Raw genomic sequence first — 26,341 nt, forward strand, 5'->3', positions numbered from 1 at the left:
TTTTGAGTAAAAACTAGTGTTCGATTTAATGTACAACAGACTCACTTCATTAATTAAGAGATCTATAGTGAGAGTTTATTAATAATCAATAATACTTTATTCAACATAGAAATTTTAATTAAGATTCAGTAATATATAATCATATGCAAGATAACATTTTCAATCTGCTAATATTAAAATAATTTACGTGCATCTAACTCGACAATCTATAAAAAAAATGATCCACATCGACAAAATCGCCAAAATATTCACTCTTCATTCATTGTCGATGTTATAATAACTATACCAAAATATATGATGGGTCAATAGGTCAATAGATGGTCAAGACTCAAGAGTTTGTAGCTTTCAATTTAATTGCACAACTCAAATTTTATTTTTTGTTTTTATCCTCCTTTTACCCCACAAACTAAATTTCACTTTTATACCTCAAATATAGTACTCCTATTATTGCAACTTGATAATCGAAAGAAGCCATCTATAGATAAATAATTATCACCTTGTCATAAATCGTACACATCTTCAATAAATGAAGCTAATTTACACAAGTACTCTAATTAAGGTCTTTTTAATGATGGGATAAAAAATTTAAATAACAAAATGAGAGTGGGTAGATTAATTTGGTTTTAAATTAAATTAGAAGTTAATAGGCCGGATCTTGTTTATTATTGGTTCATCACAGAATAATTTCAGCTGATATAATTAAACAATAGAAGCTCCATAAGAAAATGACAAGTCAAGTGAGAAAACATTTACTAAAATTTTATCTCATTTTTTAAGTACTTTGATCTGATCATACATGTGGTTGTATATGTGCTTGATGATTATAGAATCAATGTCCATCATCAAATAAATATAAATATCTCCGACTCTCCATCGACCACTATTAAATGAGTGTGAAAAATATTAATAGATCGAATATCATTTTTATATACATTAATTTTATAATAAAATATAAATAAAATAAACTGTTTATTAAATATATAAAAATTGAAATTAAATATACAATGACATATTTTAAAGTCGCAAAATGATATGCTAATGATGGATGAAGAATATATTGCACATCAACCTTCCATCTTATTACATGATTGTGTTTTATTTTGGGTTATCCCACGTAAGTTAAATCATTTTTTTTACTAAAACAAACAATTTCTTCAAAATTTCCTACACTATATAATTTTTGTTCCCTAAAAATGATTTATTGGCTTCGGTCACGAGATGGAAGGAAAGAGTGAAAAATTACTCCCCCCGTCCAGGGAGTTTGTCCAATTTTTCTATTTTCTTCCATCATAAAATTTGTCTTATTTCACCTTTTACTATTTTTGATAGTAGATTCCATATTCTATTAAAAAATTACTCACCCCGTCCCGGAGAGTTTGTTCAATTTTTCTATTTTTGTCTATCCCATAAGATTTGTCTCATTTCACTTTTTATTATTTTTGATAGTGGATTATGTATTCTACTAACTCATTCATACTCACATTTTATTATAAAACTAATAGAGAAAGTAGTACTCATATTCTACTAATTTTTTTAACTCAATTTTTATTATATTTCTTAAAATTTGTGTCGTGTCAAATTGGGATAATATTTGGGGAAGGGGGAGTAATAGGTATTCATATTTTTTTTGCAAATGGTATTTTTTCACCCGAATTTAATTTTAATCCTACAAATAATGAAGTTGCAAATTCACATAGTATAACCACAAACATAGCGTAGTCACATGCTATAAAATTGATCATGTAACAATACCAAGTCAACGTAGAGGGCCATAGTCAGAACAGTAGAGAGAGAAATATAAATAATATTCTGAGAGAGAGATAGACGCAAACGTACAACCAATGCACACAACCATCTCTCTCTTCATTACACATCATTATCTGAATAAATTATCAAAAGGTGAGAACTTTGAGTAGAAATACTGAAATACCAATTGCAATAGCAAATGCAGAGAGAGAAACTAGAGAGAGAGAGAGTAAAAAAAAGAAAAAAGGGCAAATCGGAGCACTCATAAAGGGGTTTTCTTTTATATCGAGAAGAACAAGAAGAAATTAAAAGCTGTGGTTTCTTTCGTGGATATAGAGACAGGCTAATATACATATATATAGAGAGAGAGAGAAAGAGAAAGGTGTGTGTGGACGGTGTAGTGTGTGAAAGGGGGGCAATTAAAGGCGAAACTGCAGCATTTGGTCTGCGTAATCCTCAACATCCCCTCCTTTTCCAAAGCTCCTCTTGTCTCCCTATTCCCTCCCTCTCTCTCTCTCCACCCTCGCCGCCGCTCCTCCTCTTTTTCCGGTTGATCCAGCTCAGTCGGAAGGAGAGAGGTGGAAGCTGCTTGCTTGATCACTTCCACACGGCTAAAAATCGGATCTTTTTTGGTGGGGGAGGCGGCGATTTCGTTGCCGGATATTCTCCGGCGAGATGAGATAAACTCCGGCCACCTATTTTCCGGCGGAGGACAGATAAAAAAGAGAAGAAAATGAAGACGGCTAGCTCCGGCGCCGGAGTGTCGCCGGCGAACTCCGCCGCCGCCGCCGTTGAAGGTCTCCTCCTCTCCTCCATTTTATTTTCTTAAAAAAAAAAAAAAATCAATTATACTTTCATGTCAATCCATCGTGACTCGGGTCGAAGCGTCTTACCAACTGAGCCGCGCTTCCTCGTGCATTTTTCTTTGTGTGTTAAATTAAATTCAAACATAGTTGAATTTGTTATTGTTGTTAAAGAATATAGAGTGGGAATAGGGAATGATAGAATTATTGATTTGGGGGTTACTGAAATTGCAGTGGAGAAGAAGAATATTAACGCAGAGTTATGGCAAGCGTGCGCCGGCCCTCTGGTCAATCTGCCGGTGGCTGGGACCCACGTCGTCTACTTCCCACAAGGCCACAGTGAGCAGGTTTCCCCCTTCTCTCTCTCCTTGCTAACGTGCGCGCTTATGGTTCCGTGTATGCTTAGCCTGCGCCTTGTGTCAGTGGCTGCTGGCATATGATTTTCTCACATGCGAGATTCCGATTTCTCTCTTTTTATTTATTTTTTAATTTTTTACTTTTATTGTTAGAATATTAAAGTATAGTAGGAGTATTAAAAAGGTTGGTCTGAATGTGCTTGCTATCGTGAGCTGGGTGGATTTTGGAGATATGAGTTCAGAGTTACCCTTTTGGTTTGCATAAGAGACAGATTGGTAATAATAGAGACAATTTCTAGTGCAACGTGCTAATGTGCGCGTGGTGTGGGTTTGGTGGATGGGCCATTTTTTACCCTTTCCTTTCTTTTTTGGTGGTGGTGGTTAGGGAAGGGGGGTGCGTACTTTACCAAGTTGCTTTTTTTTCATGTTTGAACATCATGGTAAATACTAGAATTATCATTTAAAATATGATAATACTCCATAATAACTTACAAATTGATATTTGTAACTATTCAAGATTTTCTTATTAAGCTGAGTAAATGGATATACTCATAAGTTGAACCTTTATTTAATTACAATAATAATTAATAATTAAAAAATAGGCTGTTTACTCATTTTTGACATGTTAAGGCATCAAGAAACAGACTTCCTGAAACTGTTATGGAGTTGATGATTTATTCTTTGAGGAATGAACTAAGAAAAATTGAACTCACCATTGCTTTCCTCTTTGTTCATATGGAAGTCATGGTTGTGCCTGATAATTTTGTTTTTGGATTTGAAGGTTGCTGCTTCGATGAAAAAGGATGTCGATGCTCAAATCCCAAGCTACCCTAATCTTCCATCGAAGCTACTGTGTCGTCTTCACAGCGTCACCCTTCACGTACAATCACCTTCCATCTCTTGTTCGCTCGCGAATGTAGTTAGTTTTTATTTTTTTTGAGATTGTTAATAGTGATGGTGTGCGTTTGTTTCTTGTTATCTCGTTAGGCTGATCCAGAAACGGATGAAGTATACGCGCAGATGACACTCCAACCAGTGCCATCGGTAGGTTTCGTTACGTGATTTTTCTTGTCAAAAAGTAACTAAAAATAAATAAAAATTATATTAGTACTAACATTTTAGTTGTTATCTGTTGCAGTTTGACAAGGATGCTTTGTTGAGGTCTGATTTGTCAATGAAAGCAAATAAACCCCAAACTGAATTCTTCTGCAAAACCTTGACTGCTAGTGATACTAGCACTCATGGGGGTTTCTCCGTGCCTCGTCGTGCTGCAGAAAAGATTTTCCCTCCCTTGGTTAGTACGAGGCATCTTCTGACTTCTCTCGGCTCGTTCTTACAAAAACTGTGCCGTGTTTCTTACAATCGAGGTGTTGTTTCAGGACTTCACTATGCAACCTCCTGCACAAGAGATTGTTGCTCGGGATTTACACGACAGCGTTTGGACATTTCGCCATATATACCGAGGTAAGCCCTACTCACACCAGCCACTATCTCAAACGTTCACACATACATAGTTTTACAAGAGCGTTACTGACCGTTTTCTGTTTCAATTTAGGACAACCAAAGCGTCACTTGCTTACAACGGGATGGAGTCTCTTCGTGAGTGGAAAGAGGCTGTTTGCAGGCGACTCGGTGCTGTTTATCAGGTAATGAATTGCAAAGCAGTTTAATCAAATAGTTGCGATTGCTGACGTGATTATCCTGATTGCAAACGCAGGGATGAAAAACAGCAGCTTCTTTTAGGCATACGGCGTGCTAACAGGCAACCAACGAACTTATCATCATCAGTATTGTCGAGCGACAGCATGCATATCGGTATCCTAGCTGCAGCTGCCCATGCTGCTGCCAACAACAGCCCTTTCACCGTCTTTTACAATCCAAGGTAAGTTCAGTTACGAGTCTCCATTAGCACATCCACGATTATTTATTTCTTATCAAATATTTGAACGCGAACAGGGCTAGTCCATCGGAGTTTGTCATCCCTCTGGCCAAGTACTATAAAGCGGTTTGCAGTAGCCAGATATCTCTTGGCATGCGATTTCGGATGATGTTTGAAACAGAAGAATCCGGGACACGAAGGTAGTTTAGACTGCCACATTTCCACCTTAGTTTTTCATTTTGTTGCCTAGTAGCTTGATCTGAAGAATCATGAATGCTGCAGATATATGGGTACAATAACCGGGATCAGCGACCTGGATAGCGTCCGATGGAAGAACTCCCAGTGGCGCAACTTGCAGGTAACGTTGCTTATTTCGCTCGTTTTCCTGCACAAAATCATTCGTTCTTTGCTAATTTATGTGAAACATGTATGTGTTGAAGAGAGTTGACATTCTATGAGCAGGTTGGTTGGGATGAGTCCACTGCTGGTGAGAAGCGTAATCGTGTCTCCATCTGGGAGATCGAACCCGTGACTGCCCCATTCTTTATCTGCCCCACGCCTCCTTTCTTCCGTCCGAAGCGCCCAAGGCAGCCAGGAATGCCAGGTAAGGAAGCCATACACAGTTTTCCCCTTGCAAGCATATATGTAATGTATGTGCTGATTTTGACACATGCCTCGTGGTTTCTCCTTGTAGACGATGAAGCTCCTGATCTCGACAGCATATTCAGGAGGACGATGCCCTGGCTCGGTGACGACTTTGGCATGAAAGAACCCCAAGCTCTGCCCGGCCTGAGCTTGGCTCAATGGATGAACATGCAGCAAAACCCGTCGCTTGCCAACTCAATGCAACCCAACTATATGAATCCGTTGTCCGGTTCTGTTCTGCAAAATCTCACAGGTGCAGATATATCGCGGCAGTTAGGCATGCCGGGGGCTCAAATCCCTCAGCAGAACAACTTGCAGTTCAACGCCCAGAGGCAAACACAACCGGCTCAACAGCTAGATCAACTGCAGAAGCTGCAGTCTAACACGTTGAGCCCGTTGGGCTCAATTATGCCTGGGCAGCCGCAGCAGTTGACTGATATGTCTCAATCGAGGCAGAACTTAATCGGCCAGACGTTGCCTAACAGCAGCCAAATTCAGAGCCAGATGCTTCCGTCGCAGAACCCTATTCAAGCTCAACAACAGTCTCTTCTAAGCCATCAGCTACAGATGAATCTATCACAGAATCTGTCTCAACAGCAGATGTTTAGTCACTCTCAGCAACAAAACCCGATGCAGCCACAGTCGTCTGATCACATCAGCCAACAGCTGCACATGCCGGAGAACCAAATGCAAATGCAGCTTATGCAGAAGTATCATCAGCAGCAGCAATCAATGATGGCGATGCAGCAGCCGTCGCAACTGTCGCAGCTCCAAGATCATCAGAAGCAGCAGTTAGATGTTACACCGAGCTTTTCGAAGCCTATGTCAACGAGCCAAATGCTGGACGCATCTCAGACAACTTCCAGTATGATCCCTCAGTCTCACGTTCTTTCCCAGCAGATGACGAGGAATAACAGCCAAGCACATCTTCATTTCGCTCAACCACCTCAGCAACCAAAACCTGACCAACAGCAGCAGCAGCAGCAGCAACCAGGGATGATGTCGGATTTACCAGGACATGTGGGGCATACGTTTCAGCCTTCTGCCGGTGGAGGTCAATCAGCAGTCACAGACGACGTCCCGTCCTGTTCAACTTCACCATCCACAAATAACTGCTCAAATGGAGTTCAGTTGATGATGAACGGCAAAAACCAACGAACTGGAATGGTAGGGGATATACAGCAGAAGAGCGACGTCAAACCTTCATTAAACGTATCCAAGATTGCTGAGTGTTCCGTCACTCAGTTGAATACAAGTGTTTTGGAGGCTTTGCCTTCTAGCAGTAACTTAGTCAAGGATTTACAGCAGAAGAGCGATGTTAAGTCTTCGTTGAACGTGTCCAAGAGCCAAAACCAAGGTTTCTTCGCATCACAAACCTATCTCGACCCTGCTGGAACGCAAATAGACTACTTGGATAGTTCGTCGTCAGCAACATCAGTCATTTCTCAGAATGATCTCCACATGCCACCGAACAACAACTCAATGTCGTTCAATTCCCAGTCGATGTTGTTTAGAGATGCAAGCCATGACGGAGAAGTCCAGGGCGACCCAAGGAACAGTCTTCCTTTTGGGGCCAACATTGAGAATCAGTTAGGAATGCCAATGATGCCTGATGCGTTGATCACTAAGGATATGGTAGGCTCGGGTAAAGAATTTGCAACTGATGTCCCGTCTGGAGGAGGCATGATCTCCAGCTTTGACAACCAGAAGGCTGAGCTATCATCGTCCATGGTTTCACAGTCATTCGGAGTTCCAGATATGACATTCAACTCCATTGATTCCACGATAAATGACGGTAGCTTCATGAACCAAGGGGCTTGGCCACCGCCTCAGATACCTCGGATGAGGACATACACAAAGGTTGGTTAATCATAACCCCATGTTTAGTAGGTTTGATGAATGACTTTTTTCTTAGTCTAACTTGGCAAATGCTTTCAAGCAGGTGTACAAACGAGGGGCCGTTGGACGATCAATTGACATTACTCGTTATGCTGGATATGACGAGCTTAAACAAGATTTGGCTCGTAGGTTTGGTATAGAGGGACAATTAGAGGACAGGCAGAGAATCGGCTGGAAACTCGTGTATGTGGATCATGAGAACGACGTCTTGCTAGTAGGCGACGATCCTTGGGAGTATGTTCTCTCACTTATTCACTGCATCATTCTGTATTCTACCACACCTGACACATCAAGATTCACAATTTTTACGTGTTTCGTGCAGGGAATTCGTGAACTGTGTCCGTTGCATAAAGATCCTTTCGCCTCAAGAGGTCCAGCAGATGAGCTTGGATGGAGATTTTGGGAACAGTGTCCTTCCAAATCAAGCTTGTAGTAGCTCAGACAATGGCTTGAATTAGTTGTGATATATTTTCTAGACTATTCTTTTTTCCACATGGAAAGCATTGCAATGGCTTACCAACAAACATACTTCATCCCTTGGTCCATGATCCTGCTCGGCTTGGAAGGGCACGGTGATCGTTGGCCACGGGTAAGAAGTGTCTTCATTAGTGGTGGACGTGAGGGCGGGCTAAGCATCTATGCCAAGTCTTTTTTCAGGCATCGTGCTACGCCATGTGTTTTAGGACTAGCCGAGATATAGATGGAGGTCTTGTTGAGATGTATGATGGCCTAATGTGATTGCACATTTCACCATCTTTGGTTAGAGAGAGAGGGAGAGAGCTTGAGTTATGTATGCATTATATAGTTTCGAATTGTATAGACCTTTAGATATAATTTGAGTTCGCTTTGTGATGGCATTGAATGAATCTAATTGTTTACAAGGTTAGAGATATATGACAAGCCAAGTTAGTACATTTTATATGTTAGTTAATCAAATCCAAAGACCCCAACAAAAATCCGATATTATTGGATTGTTACTAGAATTGACAGTCACAGACTATTAATGCAAGTAACAAGAACAGTTTCTATAAATTACGAAATGAGTGAGGTGACAAAGAAAGGATGGAATGGCAAATCGAAGTTATTGTTTTCAATTTGGAAGGAAAGTTAGAACTCTGAAAACAAGTAAACTGATAAATCTCTAGGATGAGTACATGGATGGATAATAGATAGAGGAAGTCGAGTGACCAATGGTTGGCTTAGTAGAGCAGATAGTAGCTCGGACGACCCTCGATTTAGCTGACCATTGGTTCAGGACTGGCGGCAGAAAAACCATCCAACAGGGAGTCCTTGGCTTCCAGCTCTTCATGCCATAACGGAAGTGTGTTGCCTGGGAAGAACTTCCGGGAAACCCCATCTTTGTTAATCTGCAATAACGACCCCAAAACTATAAGATTTCTACCGCCGTTAATATAGCAGCTTTTTGATGGAAGATTGGACGAGAAGACAATATTGCTTTCAACTAAAAAACACCTATAACTTTCTTTTAGAGCTACACACACAGACACACACTAGCTCCTCGAGGTAACTCAAACACCTGACCTACTACTAGTTGACTTGAGACATAACTACCTGCCATTTCTATTCATAATATAGGTGGAGCAGACAACAAAGCACAACTAAAATCTAAATTCACTATCTAACAAGGAAGTATGGTTCATTATCAAAAAGGTACTCACAGTCACTGTGCGGACAACACCACCGCTAGCACCATCCCGAGCAATTGCAAGAGAGACTGCTTTCACGACTAGTTTCTGAAAGAATGTCAAGGAGATCCAAAACTCAGTTAGATAAAAAGTTATTGCAGAAGAGAACAAAACATGAGAGTAGTACACAAATCACTTGAGAAACTTTAGGTTGCTCAAGGACAAAAGCATGCACAGGGAGATCTTAATCACACGAGGAAAGTGTGAACAATGAGATCTCAGTCACATGATCTCAGAGTCTTTAGGGTTTAGGAGCAAGTTAGACAAGGCTCTAAACTCAGCAAGTTCATAGGAATGGGGAAATAATGCCCACCTCAGCTTCATCCTGTGTCATTCCTTCCTTCCATACTTGGTCAAAGAAACCATACAGATACGAAGAGCCAGATCCTATAGGAAAAAAAAATAGAATTGCTATAAAAAACTGCCTCCACAAGTAAGGGGGAATATTAAGGTTGACATGCAAGTTAGAACCAGCAGCTTAGGCTTTACACCATTGAAAAATCCAGCAAGTGAAAACTTAAAATATCTTTGTCCTACTAATATTGTTAAACCAACGCCAATAGAGATTATGGACTAAAGTATCTTCAAGAAACTTCACATCGGAACAAAACAGCCTCAAGTTAAGGTTAACAATATCAAAATCATGCTTTTTTCCCACTAGAAAAATTGGCATGGAGGTTATTGAGTAAGGAGGTAAGGATATAACGAACATCTGAACAATTCTGTATAGATTAAATCCAGACAGTACAGATATAGATCAAAAGATGTGAAAGAAACCTCCAATAGTGAAAGGCTGCTCCAAAAGAGTTCCTCCGAGGGGTATTCCATAAATTTTACCACCTTCGTACTTGTCCCACCCACCAACTATCAATCCAGTTTGCAACATGTTCTGCAAAACCAATTGATTGGGATAAACTCAACACTAGATACAAAATATGCTGCTACTTCTAAACACAACTAAGAATAAAAGTATAGCACAAACAGCTTGCAAAATTAAAATAGGAACACCAGCTTGAGTTCAAATATGTAGGAACATTATTCAGTAAGTAACCCAGTTATATCTTGTATAGAAACATTGCATTTCAGTTCAGAAAATCATCAAGTGAATTTTGACTAACTACAAAGTTATTCCTTTTCTCATGTGCCTACTGGCTACTCCAAAAGCCAATAGAAATTGATAAATACGATAACAAATTAAGCTTCCAAGGCAGCTTGTAATAAGAAGAAATGGATGAACTTGTAGTCGGATGAAGGGAGGTTTGTTGTATATGGATTATCATAAGATTGTAAACACAGATCAACAAGTCAAGGATAAAGGGAGCATTTGACAAACCTTGTTATTGTAAGATACCATTCTGACAAGGTTTGCTGCAACTTTTACAGTTGCAGGCTGCCCAAGCTGTATCCTGCACCCATGAACAATTGGAAGGGTGTCATCAAATTAACATCTTAAGAAGTCCTTACTAACATATGAAACCATTTTAGTAAAATCCAGGAGGAAGGGTGTTTATTAGCCATTAAAACTGATATATATTTATTCATACAACCTATAGTAGACATTTGCTGTTCTTAAACTCTTAGGTTCTGGACTGGTTGTTTGTGCAGGAACAACAAAAAATTAACCAAGCGACAATACATGATAGTTTGTTGTCTGGACTTACGTGTGTTGATGGAGGTAGTAGCGAACATAGTCTGAAAGAACCTGAGAATCTGCAGCCTGATAAAAAAACAACAAGGTAAAATGTGTTACTTAGACAAAGGGAAGGGAAATCTATCCAATTGTGCAGCTTATCTATGAAGGAGGCCATAATTTTGTTCTAGAAGCCAAAAATGATGATAAATTGAACTGTGAGTGGCCATCAACGTCATCAATAGAAATTGATATGAAACTTTGGTAGCATCAACAGATCATAACAGGAGGCAGTAAAGATGAAGCAGCAAGGCTTTACTCTATGAGAAAAGGCAATTATAACTTAAACTACGACCAAAAACCAAATCTACATACACAGAAGCTTCAGCCCCTATTACTCAGTAAACAAGTGCATGCTATAAACACATTGTATAAATTTTGCCTATATCAATTCAAACACACAAACACAAAAGTCCTTCTAAAAACCACTCTTTGGCTTCTGTATAAATATATTAGATTAAACTGAAGATCAAAACTAGCATTTTACTATCATAGACAATTTTTTTTTCTCGCTTGTTCCAAAACCTAGAAAACATAGCAAAACCCTATAATTTCCAATAATAACACGATTAAACAAAAGAACAACCACGTAAAGCTCTCACCGAACCAGAGCGGCAAATGTAGACATTATCGGTCAGCTGAGTGATCTTATCAGATGCCCTATTCGCCACATACATTCCTACAAAATACATTTTAACACATGAATTGAACACCGATAAGCACCGAAACATAATGACGGAAAACAAATTGCATAAAGTAGCAAAAATGATCTGAGAAAGAGGTACCGGTGCTGGTGCGAGAGTCGGCGCCCAGAACAACGCCGCCGTCGTAAGTGACGCCGATGATGGTGGTTCCCATCGAGTGCGGAGCGTTCAGATCGTTGTAAATTGAGTCCATGATGAATCTCAGATTGGAGATCGATTGGGATATGCGTGAAGTGAGAATTATCAACAGAGAAATTCGTACTCGAAGAACTGGGGAAAATGTAGGAAGAGCAGAAAAAAACAATAAAAAGGGAGTTTCGTGCTGCTGAAGAAGCTTTTGTTCCTGTGGTTTGACCCCTCGATTTTTAGGAATTATGGATTGGCCCCTAATTTAAAGCAAAATATTGCAAATGTACCCTGTTTAAATTCTACTCCATCCGTCCGCCATTAGGAGTCCCATTTATGGGCGGCGCGGGTTTTAAGAAATGTTAAGAAAAGTGAGTGGAAAAAAGTTAGTGGAATAGGGGTCCCACTTATATATATTAGTTTTAAATGAAATGTGAGTGAGATTAGTTAGTGGAATGTGGGACCCTATTACCATTTATGGTAAAAGTGAACCGGGACTCCTATTCGCGGACGGACTAAAATGGAAAAATGAGACTCCTATTCGCGGACAGAGGGAGTATTTATTAAATTTTGAATGACAAATTATGAAGTTTTAATTATTCACATCTGTCTTTAGCCTTCCAAATTTTGGGGAAATTGACACACAATTGGCAAACAAAAAAGTTTACGGGTACATAGAGTGGTCGTCCAACGAGTAAAACAACATCGTATTTGAAAGCATAAATAACATTGTTTCTTTAAATTACTCTTTTTTATTTGTATTCTCACACTTTCATCCATTTACTCCTTTTCTCTTTGTGATCTTCATTTGCAATTTTCTCTCTCATGCATCTCTGATAAACAACCCTAAATGTCGTTGTTGTTGCGATGCTTTTCCACCACCCTTGCCTTTTTTGTCTCAATCGATATATATCTCTCTCTCTTAATTGTATACATTTCCCCAATTCCAAATAATCGATTACTCTTTAAATAAATTCCCAAAATATAGGATTCTAATCTCATTTTATTCCTCAGTCGACAAAATTGCACCCGCTCAAGGAAAAAATGAGTGGTGCAATTCCCATACGTCATGGATTCTTTCCAAATATTTGGCTGCAAGGAAGCAATCATAGGGCCCTAGTTGATTTTTGGAAGCCCTAAATCGACTTTTGTATTCGTTTCGGGTAAAGAAAATCAAGGTTTCGTGTTGGATAATCAAAATTAAGTCCCCCTATTTCCCCATATCATTTTTTGCAACGCCTCAACACGGTCGAATCAATTCAGAAATCGAAAACTAGGCAATCACGTGGTTTTGAGAATTTGAACTTTAGTTGTGAATTGAATTAAGTGACAATTTTGATTATTGTTTGAATCGCTACGGATAACACATATAATTCGAGAAATGATGCATATGGTGATATTCGGCTTGGATTTATGCTAAGGGAGCTTGTGGGGCAAGTGGTGGCAAAGCGACGGACGCGGATGATGGTAGGCAAGCTTGTTTACATTGTTGACGAGGGCCTAAGACCGGTGGTCGTCCAACAATAGGAAATGGTTGTGGGTTGCATGGAAGGGGCGACATATAGGGTTAGAGTCTTAGATATAGAGAGAGAGATGAATTTTTATTATTTTCAATTCTTTAATCGTTAATTCATTACATTTCCAAATCAATTACTAGTGTTACTTAAAAAGTACTATTGAAGTTTGCTCATTCAAAATGATACCACAATCAAGCTTCATTTCACATATAGCAACTGCAGAGTAATTGACAAAATTGAAACATGCATGAAGCAAGGATAATCCTTTACTATGATCACTTAACAAGATCACACAAAGTACAACCCAACAAGCTGCTAACCTAGAGAAGGGGCTCTAACGAAGGCCGCGTGTCGCCTGACCTAATAATCATCGGTACCATACGATAGGCATTGCCGTGTTCTGAGGAGGCTGCGAGATCGTGCAGTGCTGCTGCCATTGAGGCAAACCTTGGCTCAGTGGCACCGAGCCAGAGTTGCTTTGTTGGATGCTTGGACTATCTTCAACATCCATGCTAGTAGCCTCACCCGTCTCTTCGGCCTCCATCATTTCACCACCATCAAATTGTTGATAAGAGTTATCTCCATTCGCAGGCCGTGGAAGCCATGGGACAATGGCTTGGCACCCGTTGCCCGAGCTAGATATATCAGTATCATCTTCTGTAACACCCTCATCACTATCCAGTCTCCAAGAATTCACAGAGCTTGATCTCAACACTTGATCTAACAGAAATCAGAGATATATCAGTAAATACAGTTTTCACATTTCTCAGCATATACAAACAAATTTCAAAATTACCAGCAATTAAATCCTATCTCTGCTGAATGAAAACACTAATCAGGAATTGATATCTACCTAATCAAGGCTAAAATCCACTTCTTAACCCTAACATTTTGATCAATGGTGAAACTTCCAATTGAATGCAGATGCAGATGAAACATGAAGGCTTAATCATGTATCAGCAATCAACAAGAATAAAATCGAGACAGTTAGGCTTACTTTTCAACGCGGAGATGAATCGAGGATCAAGGGAGACGGAGAAATTGGCAGGAGAGCGGACGATTGGTGTGCTTGGCTGGTACAGCACAATAGCCCTCTCATTCTCCCCCAAATCCGGCAACTCTTCAATTTTCAAACCCCCTGATTTAGAGCTCAGTTCCGGCAGGAGCTGCTGCGATTGGTCGAACGTCGCGGCGGCGACCTCAGGCTCCTCCTCCACTATCATCATCGGCGGCAATTCAGCATCCTATTCCCGTACGCGAGTGAAAAATTAGTACTACGACATTGCCGCTTGAAAACTAACGAGGATAAAACCGAACTCCAGCAATTAGGAATTCGAGCTACTGCGATCAATTTAGGAGAAATAGCTTACCAGCCTACGGATTTTGGTGGCGGGAGAGGAGAAGATGAAATCGGAGACGTCGTCGTTAACATGCTCAAAGTCTTTCCTTTTCATCCTCGGCTGGAAATTCGCTTCCATTATCGGCGCAATTAAACGTAGAAGATGAGCGAGAGGGGATGGATTCGGAGGAGAGACGATTGAAATTGAAGTTTTAGGGGAATTTGGCGTGAAAAGTGAATGCAAATTGCAGTGGGTAAAATGGAATTGGATGATCACACTATTTTGATGAGTGATATTTATGTTCAATGGATTTCTAGATGACTCCAGAAACTGGGAGAGTGGCCTTTCTCTCTCTTCTCTCTCTCCTCATCTTGTAATCATATTTTTAATTTCTAATTATAATTATAAAGTAATAAAGCTGTAAAGTTATTTAATTTGGAAGTGATTTTGTTCGATAATTTATTATTATATGTGATACAGTCATACAAGACAAATAAAATTACTTCCTCCGTCCCGCTTTAGCAGTCTCATTGACTTTTCTGCCTTCTTTTTATAAAAATAATAAAAAATAGTTAAAGTAAGACAATAATGTAGATAAGAGTATTCTCTATATTATTCTCTCTTAATTTACTATTTCTCCTCTTTAACTATTTTTTATAATTTTTACAAAAAGATGGCAGAAAATTCAATGAGACTACTAAAGCGGAACAAAGAGAGTATAATACTAGCATAAATAAATAGGTCTGAGAGTTGGATATACTTGAACTTTTAGGTTTAAAATAACCCATGTATAGTAATGCCTGCTAAATATCTAAAATCTCTTCAATTTATAGATAAAGTTGGTAGAATAATTGGTTATCCATTGATCAGCCACACATTAAATATAAAAATTATAAATAATGTATAGATACGAATAAAAATAAAAAATTATTGTATTTGACGTTTTCGCTTGAATTCGTTCGTTAATACCCACTATTAGCCAAACACGTAAATATATAGGAGTATCATTTTATTTTTAAAAATACATATTTTTAAAAATACATATTTCAATTTCCAGTTTAAAAATACAAATTTGTTTTTAAGGATGAAGTCTCTTGAAAAAATTGATGTCCAGTTTGAAATGTTTCTATTTTTAAGAGAGAGGGATTTATTATTTAAACATCTTATGGATAATGCTGAGCAACCCTATTATAAAACTTGCAATTATATAGTAAAGATATTCTTTTATTTCAGTAAAATAGGTACTTTGTATACGAAATTCATAGTATTAAGTTACTCTTTTCTAGCTAGCATTGATATCGAAAATTTCATCTGAATCATACAATTCCATAACACGTATTTCAATTTCTTTCACTGACTACACATTGCTAAAATAAAATTAATCTTTCCATTCTACCAAAAAAATCTCAAACACAGAATGAGAAAAGGTAACTGCGAAGTGGAAGATTTCATCCATGTCCTAAAATTAGGACTTATTTATAATTGCATCAAACCAAGCTAATCAAGTTCATCTCAAAATCGACTATTAATCAAAGAATTACCATTTATCTAGATATACTACCTTTAAGTTTCATAGAATAGTAGAGATTATTAAGCTAAGAGTTTTGAGAGGTAAACTATGAAGTGAGGTCGAGGCTAAGTGTGAGAACAATAGAAGAATAGCTAATCATGGGGTATAAGTTGTTGTCAAGAAAGTGAGCATACTGTTGGACTGCCACTTCTCGGTTAGGGATATCACTGGCGAGGAAGTCGTAAGGAGCTGGCTTGCCTGTATCCACCAACGGCTCCCATTTGTATCCGGGCCGTTCTGGCAACGCAATGACCACAGCTACATGGCTTGCGTTGAAGGCTACGTACAGTTCCCTCTTCACTGAGTCAATCTGCAATTCCCATATCAAACCCATTTCAGACAAGAATTTCAAGATTTCAATTTTGTATCAGACCGAGGAAGTGAAGTTACCAGTGTGAACGCCACAAATCTGCTTGTGTCGGACCAATCTGGAACCCCGGGAGCATGGCCATGCCACTGGAGGCGCTCTGCTGTTGGGAATTCGTTTAAGCCGAGCGACTCACATTCACTGGATAGGAATAAATATCGTTTGATGAGCTTCATTGAAGCAAAAGCACAGGAAAGGCGATAAGTTTCAGGGAGATACCGGCGGAAATTGACTGCGAGGGAGCAGAATCTGAAGAAATCTGATGAGGCCTCCTCCATCTTATCCCACCGGAAATAGTTTATCTGCAGAAAAAGTGGAATTTTGCTCTAACAGGAAGGGATAGCGAGTAACCAATGTAATGCTGAGAGCATGAGTAGCGGATTACGAAATTGTCGTGGCAATATGTGTTGTTGTTTCCTCCTTTTGTGTGGCCATATTCATCTCCCATATAGATCATTGGGACACCCTGGTCAAATTTCAAACAGAAGGAGAAGGAGACATGATATTATTTGACAGTTTTGTGGAAGAACAAGAATACAAGAAAATAAATGCATATTATCACTTCAATTTATGTTTGGGTAGAAACTAGAATGCTGGAGAAGAAGTATTAAGTTGATGTATTATCAACACAAGAAGTAGACAAATATGAGGCTCGTGCTCGTGTAATCTCTGCACATTTGCAGAAGTCATTACAAGTAGCATGACTTTTTTAGAGATATATGAACTCAATAATATTGCTAGTTTCCACATTCCACAGTGAGTGAAACAGAGTTTTCCTACCTGGGAAACCATGAGACACAGAAAGAAATTTCTCATTTGGCGGCTTCGCAGTTTCTTCACGGAAATTCTCACAAATTCTCCCTCCTGGAGAATTAACATAAGAAACTATCAGGACTAGAAGTTTTTCCACTGTCTACTACAAAGAAGTGATTAGATTGGAAAATATTCTTACTTCAAAAGACAAGAACTACCTTAATGGTTCTAGATGACTGGCTAGCCTCAACAATCAAAACTAAGAAAGAAACTAATCTAGTTGAAGGGAAAATCAATTTTCATAATCATAACAAGATGGTATTCATAGGTTTAAAAAGCTTGGGAAACACAATTCAAATATATATTGTCCAAATCTATTGTATCATAATACTACACAGAGGTGTAATTTTAGGTATTGGGCTCAGTTATAAGATACACGAAACTATCTGACCACAAGCCCTTTAGCACTTCACCACAGATAAAAAAGTATTGAAACTACAATTTTTAAGAACTCAAATACATACCTGGCCACAATTCCAGCTATTATTGTGATTTTCCCCATCTTTGTTGTCTTCACCATTAGATGAATTGTGCTTGTCATTATAAGTCACTAAATCAGCCAAAGTAAAACCATCATGCGCGCAAACAAAGTTTATACTGCTCCAAGGTTTTCTTCCACCTTTCTGATTCAGATAAATAGGAAGGAATGAAAAGTGTACAATGTACTTTGAAAATCTGTATAGAGATATATATAGTAATGTAGAACTCTTAATGTATTCTACAAGGAATCCATGTGAAAAAAGTTACCTGGTATAAGTTAGGACTTCCACAGAGACATTCAGCCATTGCCCCGGAAAAGCCATCCGTGCCCTTGATAAATTGCCTTACGACATCACGGTACTGGAAAAAAAGGTACTCTTCAAATATATAATTATATATTAAGTTGGGGAATGGTGTTAACCAGAGAGGGCTAACTAAGGGACCGAAGCACATTAAAAAGGTCACATTTTTAAAAGAAAGACACTGGCAGTCTACTAAGGATTTTAGGATTTAAATTATTTGGCAACACAGACAATTATGCTGTGCTGCCAACAGTAGGGAAATTTTTTATAAAGATGGGAGAGTATGAGCTAGACTTTTTATAGGACAACTGTGTGAAAATGAAACTGGGTGAGTAGTACATGGTTAATTATGTTGTGCTGCCAACTAGTATTCATTCTTTTGGAAGATTAAAATTGAGTACAAGTACAAGAGCCCAGGCCCTTTACTTTTGGAACCGAAACCGAAAATAAATTATAGAACAAGTAACATAATATACTAGGTTTGCCCTCTCACGGTCTGGTTCCAGTTTTACCTATTGGAAACCACCACTGGCGGTTCCTGAACTGTGGGCTTAGTAAGAGCTGGTTGTTACAGTACCCATAAACCAACAACTTCATGTTATATAGTAGCTCTACTTACCTTGCCATTCCATTCTGACCAAATACCCCAATGGGGAAAGTTGCCTACTTGATAAAGGCCTCCACAGTCCCATGCTTCTGCTATAAGCTGATCAGAAGAGAACAAATCTTAGTCAGCTATCTTACAAGAACTTATAGGGAAAACTTCTGATAAGTGAGCCGTGCTAACAACAAGAAGCATACTTTTAAGATCCAATACTAAAATGCGAACTAAAGGTGCATTGCTGTTGGGGGTGTTTTTCATGGAGGGTGGGCAGAAAATTCTAGATGGAGGCTGAATCTTCCTTTTTAGCGAGCATTTGATTGTCATCCTAGTATCCTTTTGGGAGAAGAGGAGCAAAATAGTCTCATGCAAATAGGTTCCACTTCCAGCCTTCCAGGTGATATATGCTAATAATCGAATTCATTTATTCACCATTCACAATGAGGACAAGGAGAACAGATCTCCAAATATTTTTGAACAAAAAAATAAGTGCAGAACAGACTAGCTACCTTCACTCCACGTAGTATAGGGTCATTGCTGATCATGTCAACTAATGGGGGGCAAGATAGAGGAGTTCCGGTAGTCATTGTCTCACCTTCAACTGCACTGCCATATACATTTACAGCATCCCAGAGGCTGCAAAGACCAACATCAAGGGTAATGGAGACTGACCATTACCTATAAATAGATTTCAAGCCTGGAAGATGATGTAACAACATACCTGCTACTCCGTGTCAAGATGGAAGCAAGATCGAACCGAAAGCCATCGACATGCATTTCTGTCACCCAGTATCTGTTAAGAATCAGGACTAAGCCAGATAAATACATATAAAAAATGTTAATGAGTTGAAATGATGTGTCAAGCATGACCAGAATATAATAGTGATAATCTATCTGAAAATGATCAGCCCATGAAACATAAAATGTTTTGTTTGGTACACAGGATAAAAAATTATTACTTCAAAAACTACATAAACTTTAATGATCCTTATATAAACGAGAAGGGAGCAGATCGATCTTTTGAACTGATACATAGTAATTAATATGTTATCAATTATTCCAAAAGCTTCAGGTATAACAAAGAAAATTTATTTCACATAGTATCAATTTTGTCTTCGACAAAGACAAATCGCGTGGAAATATTCATACCACATCAAAAATAAAATATGAATAATATAGAATGAACTGATTTGAGACCACGTTCTTTCGTAAACAGCAGTCGACACAAAACCTGATGATTGAAGCTTGCAAAAACCAAGAAGAAAAACATTTTTTAAAGAATTTAATAATTATTTGAAAAAATCATAGCATTTGGTACTAGTTTATCCAAAATGTTTTAGAACTTAATTTCATTTTTCTTTCCCCACATGCAGCCAAAGTAAGCAGATTATGTATGGATCATTTTATTCATTTATGAAATGGATGAACCATTATTTATGTATAATGTAGCTTCTCAGGCGGAGGGTGTGTGAGAGAGAGAGCATATACCTCAAGGAATCCAGAATAAATTGTCGTACAACGGGATGGTTGCAGTTGAAGGTGTTCCCACAACCAGAATAATTATAGAATTCACCCTGTTTAAACAAACATTACAGAATGATCGCTTCAGGGTACAAATTTCAGCATTCTAACCACCCTGCTATTTCTAAGTTGTTCAAACTGGTCTGATGCAACTTGGAAGATATTGAAACTAGACCTGTTGAGCCCAGACAAAAAGATACAACAACTTTATCTGTAACTACCTACACAATGCTATTGAACAGGTTTATACATCAGATAGTCAATAGATATTCACTACAGCCTTGCACCAAAATACACAATCACAAGCATGATGGGATCATGGGAAGATTTGAAAAAAAAAAATACAAAAAAAATAATGGCCAATACACCACTCCACACTTTATAGTAGGAACACGGTGTGTGTTTTCACAACCATACATGAAATACAAAGTTCATATGAAATAAGCAGCAAACAAATTAAGTACCTCCATAAAAAATGCATACTCTTTCGTGAAAATAACAATAATAACAAGAATGACACAGGACTTAAATAATGAGTATAGATTTACCTTGGGTGCAAGCATATAGAAGACACTACTTTCAATTCCCTTGAATGACAATGTGAGGCCATTTTCATTCCCTTCAGCAGTGTGGTTGAAGACTACATCCATAATTACCTGTTATATTGAAAGAATTTGGAGGATTCAAACAAAAGTCTCACCACAAAATATACTTCACTCATTATTCAGATTTTCTTACCTCAATCCCTTGTTTGTGTGCCTCTCTAACAAGGTACTTAAATTCATTTACTGCACCAAGGCCATAATTACCAATACCGGCTGAAGAATATCTAGCCATTGGTGAAAAGTAATTGATCGTTGAATACCCCCAAAAGTTCATCCTGGACATGAAACAATGTTGTGGAGATTAGGATCTTTATTTCTCTGGAATAATTCCATCATATAGTGTCACGTTCATAAGATCATCAATTTTAGAAAGTTAAACTATCTTTAAAGGCATATAAATTGACATTTTAGATGAGGTGACTTTTAGTAGTCAGTATCAGAAAAGGCTACAATACTTGTAGCAGCAAACACCCTCATAAGTTTATATTAAGAAAAGTGTCTGAGTTTTCATCTCAGATAGAGGGAATGCAATCAACATTAAAGGATTGGATTTTTACAATTCTCCTGAAAGCATCGCAGTACTCTTCTCAAACTACAAGATATAGGTTTTCACTACCCAAAGATTTCTGATGACATTTAAAGTCAGAGATAGGAAGTCAGAAGTTACTTGTAGTCACCCAAGACAGAGTTATAGCTATAATACTCCAATTCATTGAATTCATGACATGGCATCAATTCAATGCAGTTGACACCAATTTTCTGCAAAAGAATATAGCAATGTCATATAGTAAACTAACAGTACCTCTCAAACATAAAGTCTGCATATCAAATTATCAGTAGTCCATGTTACCATGTTATGACTGCATAAACAAGACTACTAGTATACAGTAAGAAGCAGTTTTGGTAAAGTGTGTGTAGGCTTAAGTACATCTTGCTTATCTATGCAGTAGAAGTGGCCACACAAACTATGAAGGGGGAAAAATAAGCTTTTTTGAAGAAAATTAGGCTTAAAATTGGAGTCATACCTTCAAGTGTTCAAGTTTCTCCACCAAGCCACGGTAAGTCCCTGGAAATTTGGCATCACTTGACTCATGCCTTGTAAATCCACGAACATGCATTTCATAAATAATTAGATCTTTTTGTGGGTGCTTTAGAGGCAAATCTCCTTCCCAGTCAAACTGCATGATCAAGATGGGTAAAAATATCACTTAATAAATGTCCAAGAATTGAAGAACCTCCTGCGAACTAAAAAATCTTAGAATCCACATGTACTGCTGAAAATTTCCAATAACGAATCAAAAGAAGCAATAAAAGAACATTGTAATTCGTAAGTAAAAACAAAAAGGAGTCATTCCTTTTAAGTATTAATGCAAACCAAAGACATATGCTAGGGCTATGCTCCTCATTAGTTATTCTCAAAGTAAAACCAACTGTCAAAACATTTTCCTTCCAAACAGCTTGGAGAATTTATAAGACAATACCTAATTACGCCAAGAAGTTCTCATATAATCCTCTTTTTTTTCAATATCAGCCACAAAAATGAGCTTGTGCTATGATTCAGGCGACATATATGAAGTTGAACCTTATGAACTAGGATCACATTGGAAGCAGTGAAACTGCCAATAGTAGCATGACAGCACACTCGACATATATAGGAATATTCACAAAGATAAGTGTAGGCTATCATTACATTCATGATTCACGAATACCTCGTCTTTAATAGAAGGAACCGGACTTGCCATCTGAGGCCAACAATCGTCATCAAGTCCTAAGGCACCATATTCCCCTCTGCTCACAACAGCCTACGTTGTAGCCAAAGATGGAAAAGTTACAATATGTCTAGGTCTCAACTCATAAAAAATCACGGGAATTCTCCCTATTCCAACAATGGCATGACAAGAGAAACAAACAAACCGTAAACAGCCAGACTCTACTGACCTTTGCATAGGGGTCGACCAATATTTTAGAAGAGTCGAAATAGAAACCATCCTCCGGGGAGAAACTCCCCTTAACTCTGTAGCCATAGGCCATATCTTCGAAATCACCTTTCACAAACACATGCCAAACATCTCCGGTTTTGTTAATAAGCGGATTCAGAGCAATTTCCTCAGTCACTCTTTTCTGCCAAAGATAAGAATAACAGGAACTCAAATTAAAGAAAACACACTCTGTATCAACTCAGTAATCAAGCCATTGCAGTATCCACCACTTAATTCCACCCATTACAACGTATGTTTCGTTAATTTCACATACATCAATACATAAATTGCACTTCGCATCGCAAAAAAATATTCCAAGCAATACGAAAAACAGTTAATTCTACCTCCGGCAAGTCCCGAAGCCTGATCAGGCAGAGAGAAATCAACGCGGCATTGCGCGAATAAACAGCGAAATTGACTCCACCGTCTCTCAGCGTGGCTCCGAACGGCGTCGGACGGCCGGGGAAGACCTTGAAGAGGCGAGGCTTCGGCGGAGGCTTCTCAACGACCACGGCGGTGTCCGCGTCGCCTCTCTCACTTGCTCTATTGACGATTGCGCATCGCTTCGCAGTTGCGCCGGCGTTTTTGGAGGATGAATGATTGGGAATTGCGAAATTCAATTCGTTTTGGCGGCGATGGAGATGGAGATACCTCTTGGCAGTGAGTTTGGGAGCGCGATAATTGGGGATGAGTGAAGAACGGAGCAGCTCCATGTGAGCAAATGCGGATTGTGAAGATTAACGACTCTCCATAGACTTTGAGGGGGAGAGAGAGAGTGATGTGAAGATCGTCTTCCACACTCTGCTGCTCAGATATCTATGTTGGACTCATTTTTCAGTTTCTAGTAAATCTTTTTAACACGTGGCAGAATGTTGATATTTTGTTTTCCTATGGATATTTAGATCTTTTACAGAAAAAAAATTACTCAAATGTTACTACACCTAACAATTTGAATAGTATTAAGGGAGTAATATGGACTACACAAAAACATTTTTACTAGTACAAGAGCATCCACTATAGGTGGACACATTTTGGTGGACAAATTTTTTTTTTTTCCATAGCCACTTTTTATTTGTCTATGGCCACAAAAAAAAATGTCCGCAGCAATATTGGACACTTTTTGATGGACAAATTTCACTTTATTTTATTTGTTGTATATTTTAATTCAATTACAATTAAAATTATCGGACTAAAAATAATTAGAAAACGAGATAATAATAAAATTAAAAAGTGCGATGAGACCAAATATTTGTTGTATTAATGGATACCAGAAAATTAAACAACGAACATTTTATAAAAAAAAACATATAAAAACAAATAAAAACACTGTCACCATCTACTCGGTGGCGGAATCGGAATCCTCTGCCTCTTCTTCGTCGCCGACTGCCGACTCCCGCGGCCTCCCCCTAATCTATTTAAAATCCTAATCTATTCAAAATCAACCAAAACACAATAACAAATAAAAATCTCCAAAATATAAAGCAACAATATACGGACTTCACCAAATCCCAAAAGCAATCGCAATTTTAGACATCACAGCCAAGCAGATGAGGCAAAAGATTGAGCTTGACCACCAATCGATAGCTATCAAACTTCATACGAAAAACACCAATCCTTCAATCTAACAATTTTCAATATAAAAAAATTGAAACCGGCGACCGCCGCGGCGGTTTCGCCGCACAATAGATAGGCGCGGCGGCCGCCGCGCTTCTCTCTCCTGCGGCTCGTCCTCGCCGCATTCGGGGCGATTGCCCTTCCGCCCTAGCAAATCTGTCTGCCTCCAGGGCGGACGCGTCCACCGCTATAGGCTGCCGCGGCTTAGCCGCGAACGGGGCGGCCGGCGCGCCGCCCCTATAGTGGATGCCCTAAGACCATCTCCAACCGCACTCCATAAATGAGTTTTGGTGTAGAAATCTTCTCTAATTATATACCAAACTCAAACTCATTTTTGGTGTTTTTTGTGAAACGACACCAAATATGGTGTCACTGCAAAAATTTTGTGAGATAAAAACCAAAAAATGGCGTAAATTTTTAATATTGTGTAAATGGTTGGAATAAAACTACTTTTTAGTATGACGCATACTTAAAAATAAGTTTGAGTTTGGTGTAAATGGTTGGAGATGGTCTAAGTAACAAGTATTACATTTATTGGATAGAGTTGGATAATGATAGAATTTTTGTTAAAGTCAAAACACAAAATTATATCAGTTCGCAAATATCTTAATATCAAATCACATGAATATCAGTTTCTAACTTCATACTATTTGTTTGTGACTCAATATCAGTAATTTACTGCTTCATGTTTTATAATGCCAATTGCTATGATGTATCAAAAAACTAATATAATTTATAATTCTCATTTTGAAAAAGTATTCTCTTAAACCACTTCCTTTATTGGATATTTTTATATATACTAGGAAAAGTTAAAATTTTGAATTTTTACGGTAAGACTTATAAAGTTTTGGTTGGGCTTTCATTTTGATAAAATCTTCACACCTACTAGGAATTTAATTAAATTGACGAATATTTGTGATTGTAACAGACTTTGTAAATAAGTACTCTAGTCTCTACTGCATGGGCTATTGTACAGTTATGGGCTCCATGGAATTAGACCACTAGTGTTTGAGCTTTTCTCACTATAAAACATCTTCTCGAAATGGCCAAAGTTTGTTTATGGATTTGTATGTGCTAAATTTTCGTTTTCGTTATGCGTTATAAGTGTAGATAGTTAAGATCAAGCATGGTTACGTGGATAATTCGTTTTCTATTTTTGAATAAAATAGAGTTTAACCTTTGGTTTGATTTGAAAAGAAACTTTGTTGAAAAACTATGAATATTTGGTGTTTAAGCAATGAGACGTCTGACTCAGTCACTGAGCGCACTTGTTAATTTGAAAGCTTTATTAATTATGTGGATAAACGTTATGTATATATAATCTTAAAATTTTCTTAGCAAGATACGTCAAATGTAATCAATTAATTATGTAGTATTGTACACGTACGGACAACGGGACAATCATGTAATGACAAATTTATATAGATTATGAGGGTCAACTGATATAATACTGATGGATTACAAGGGTTGGAAACTTTCATTAAATTCAATATTTAGAGGGTTTGTCCATCTCACAGTGTAGTAGCTATAGCTTAATTTGAGGTTGGGTTCATTTCTATTCTTCGTCTTTCATTTATTACCAACAACGACATCTATCGTACCATCTTTGTCTTTCAATGTTAACAACGATTTTTTTCACTATGTTCAACCCTATCAGCTCCAATATTTTTTTCACTATGTTCGACCCTACCATGCGACCTTATTATTAGGGGTGGCAAATTGTGTGGGTTGGGTCGTTATCGGGTCAACATGATAACGACCCAACCCAATAAGGTCTAATTTGAACTTGACTTGTTAAGGAAACTGTTAACCTGAACACAAACCCGACCTGCTACCTTCAAACCCGAACACGACCTGCACCCGTTAACGACACGATATAATATAAGTTGATACGACATGGTAATGAACGAAACCTAATATTACACTTTAAAAATCAACACGATTTAAACCCGGTTTACAAGGAATTAAAGTACTAGTAGAACATAATTTTTTTAAATAATAATATTATTTCTTAATGGATTATCTGCATTCAATCTGCAATTATCGACTCTTAACTAATCAACTCGATAAGACGATAA

At 38.1% G+C, this 26,341-nt stretch overlaps 4 protein-coding genes across 4 annotated transcripts; 1 reads left to right on the plus strand and 3 right to left on the minus strand.

Moving 5' to 3' along the window:
- The first annotated feature begins 1,830 nt into the window (after nucleotides 1–1,830).
- LOC125196060 (auxin response factor 19-like) lies at nucleotides 1,831–8,185 on the plus strand. Its single transcript, XM_048094421.1, has 14 exons — nucleotides 1,831–2,543; nucleotides 2,784–2,896; nucleotides 3,687–3,785; nucleotides 3,893–3,949; nucleotides 4,044–4,199; nucleotides 4,285–4,369; nucleotides 4,461–4,551; nucleotides 4,623–4,787; nucleotides 4,862–4,984; nucleotides 5,067–5,142; nucleotides 5,247–5,388; nucleotides 5,479–7,289; nucleotides 7,372–7,562; nucleotides 7,651–8,185. The coding sequence occupies exons 1-14, from the start codon at nucleotides 2,480–2,482 to the stop codon at nucleotides 7,784–7,786; spliced, it is 3,309 nt and encodes a 1,102-aa protein (XP_047950378.1). The 5' UTR covers nucleotides 1,831–2,479; the 3' UTR covers nucleotides 7,787–8,185.
- A 147-nt stretch (nucleotides 8,186–8,332) lies between these two features.
- LOC125196061 (proteasome subunit beta type-6-like) lies at nucleotides 8,333–11,727 on the minus strand. The gene is made up of 8 exons (XM_048094422.1): nucleotides 11,510–11,727; nucleotides 11,327–11,403; nucleotides 10,696–10,751; nucleotides 10,368–10,440; nucleotides 9,812–9,923; nucleotides 9,348–9,421; nucleotides 9,008–9,082; nucleotides 8,333–8,695 (listed from the first exon to the last, which is right to left on the minus strand). The coding sequence occupies exons 1-8, from the start codon at nucleotides 11,619–11,621 to the stop codon at nucleotides 8,564–8,566; spliced, it is 711 nt and encodes a 236-aa protein (XP_047950379.1). The 5' UTR covers nucleotides 11,622–11,727; the 3' UTR covers nucleotides 8,333–8,563.
- A 1,524-nt stretch (nucleotides 11,728–13,251) lies between these two features.
- LOC125193583 lies at nucleotides 13,252–14,696 on the minus strand. The gene is made up of 3 exons (XM_048091410.1): nucleotides 14,442–14,696; nucleotides 14,069–14,315; nucleotides 13,252–13,791 (listed from the first exon to the last, which is right to left on the minus strand). The coding sequence occupies exons 1-3, from the start codon at nucleotides 14,547–14,549 to the stop codon at nucleotides 13,439–13,441; spliced, it is 708 nt and encodes a 235-aa protein (XP_047947367.1). The 5' UTR covers nucleotides 14,550–14,696; the 3' UTR covers nucleotides 13,252–13,438.
- Nucleotides 14,697–15,843: 1,147 nt separating this feature from the next.
- On the minus strand, nucleotides 15,844–23,460 carry LOC125193581 (isoamylase 1, chloroplastic). Its single transcript, XM_048091407.1, has 18 exons — nucleotides 22,994–23,460; nucleotides 22,609–22,791; nucleotides 22,380–22,472; nucleotides 21,696–21,848; nucleotides 21,338–21,429; nucleotides 20,804–20,945; nucleotides 20,614–20,721; nucleotides 20,033–20,118; nucleotides 19,266–19,337; nucleotides 19,054–19,180; nucleotides 18,563–18,649; nucleotides 17,909–18,001; nucleotides 17,626–17,784; nucleotides 17,129–17,212; nucleotides 16,734–16,814; nucleotides 16,568–16,650; nucleotides 16,372–16,489; nucleotides 15,844–16,291 (listed from the first exon to the last, which is right to left on the minus strand). Exons 1-18 carry the CDS (start codon nucleotides 23,360–23,362, stop codon nucleotides 16,028–16,030), a joined length of 2,394 nt encoding a protein of 797 aa, XP_047947364.1. The 5' UTR covers nucleotides 23,363–23,460; the 3' UTR covers nucleotides 15,844–16,027.
- Between the last annotated feature and the right edge of the window lie 2,881 nt (nucleotides 23,461–26,341).

The sequence above is a fragment of the Salvia hispanica genome, chromosome 6, assembly GCF_023119035.1.
Source record: "Salvia hispanica cultivar TCC Black 2014 chromosome 6, UniMelb_Shisp_WGS_1.0, whole genome shotgun sequence".
NCBI classification, from domain to species: Eukaryota; Viridiplantae; Streptophyta; class Magnoliopsida; order Lamiales; family Lamiaceae; genus Salvia; species Salvia hispanica.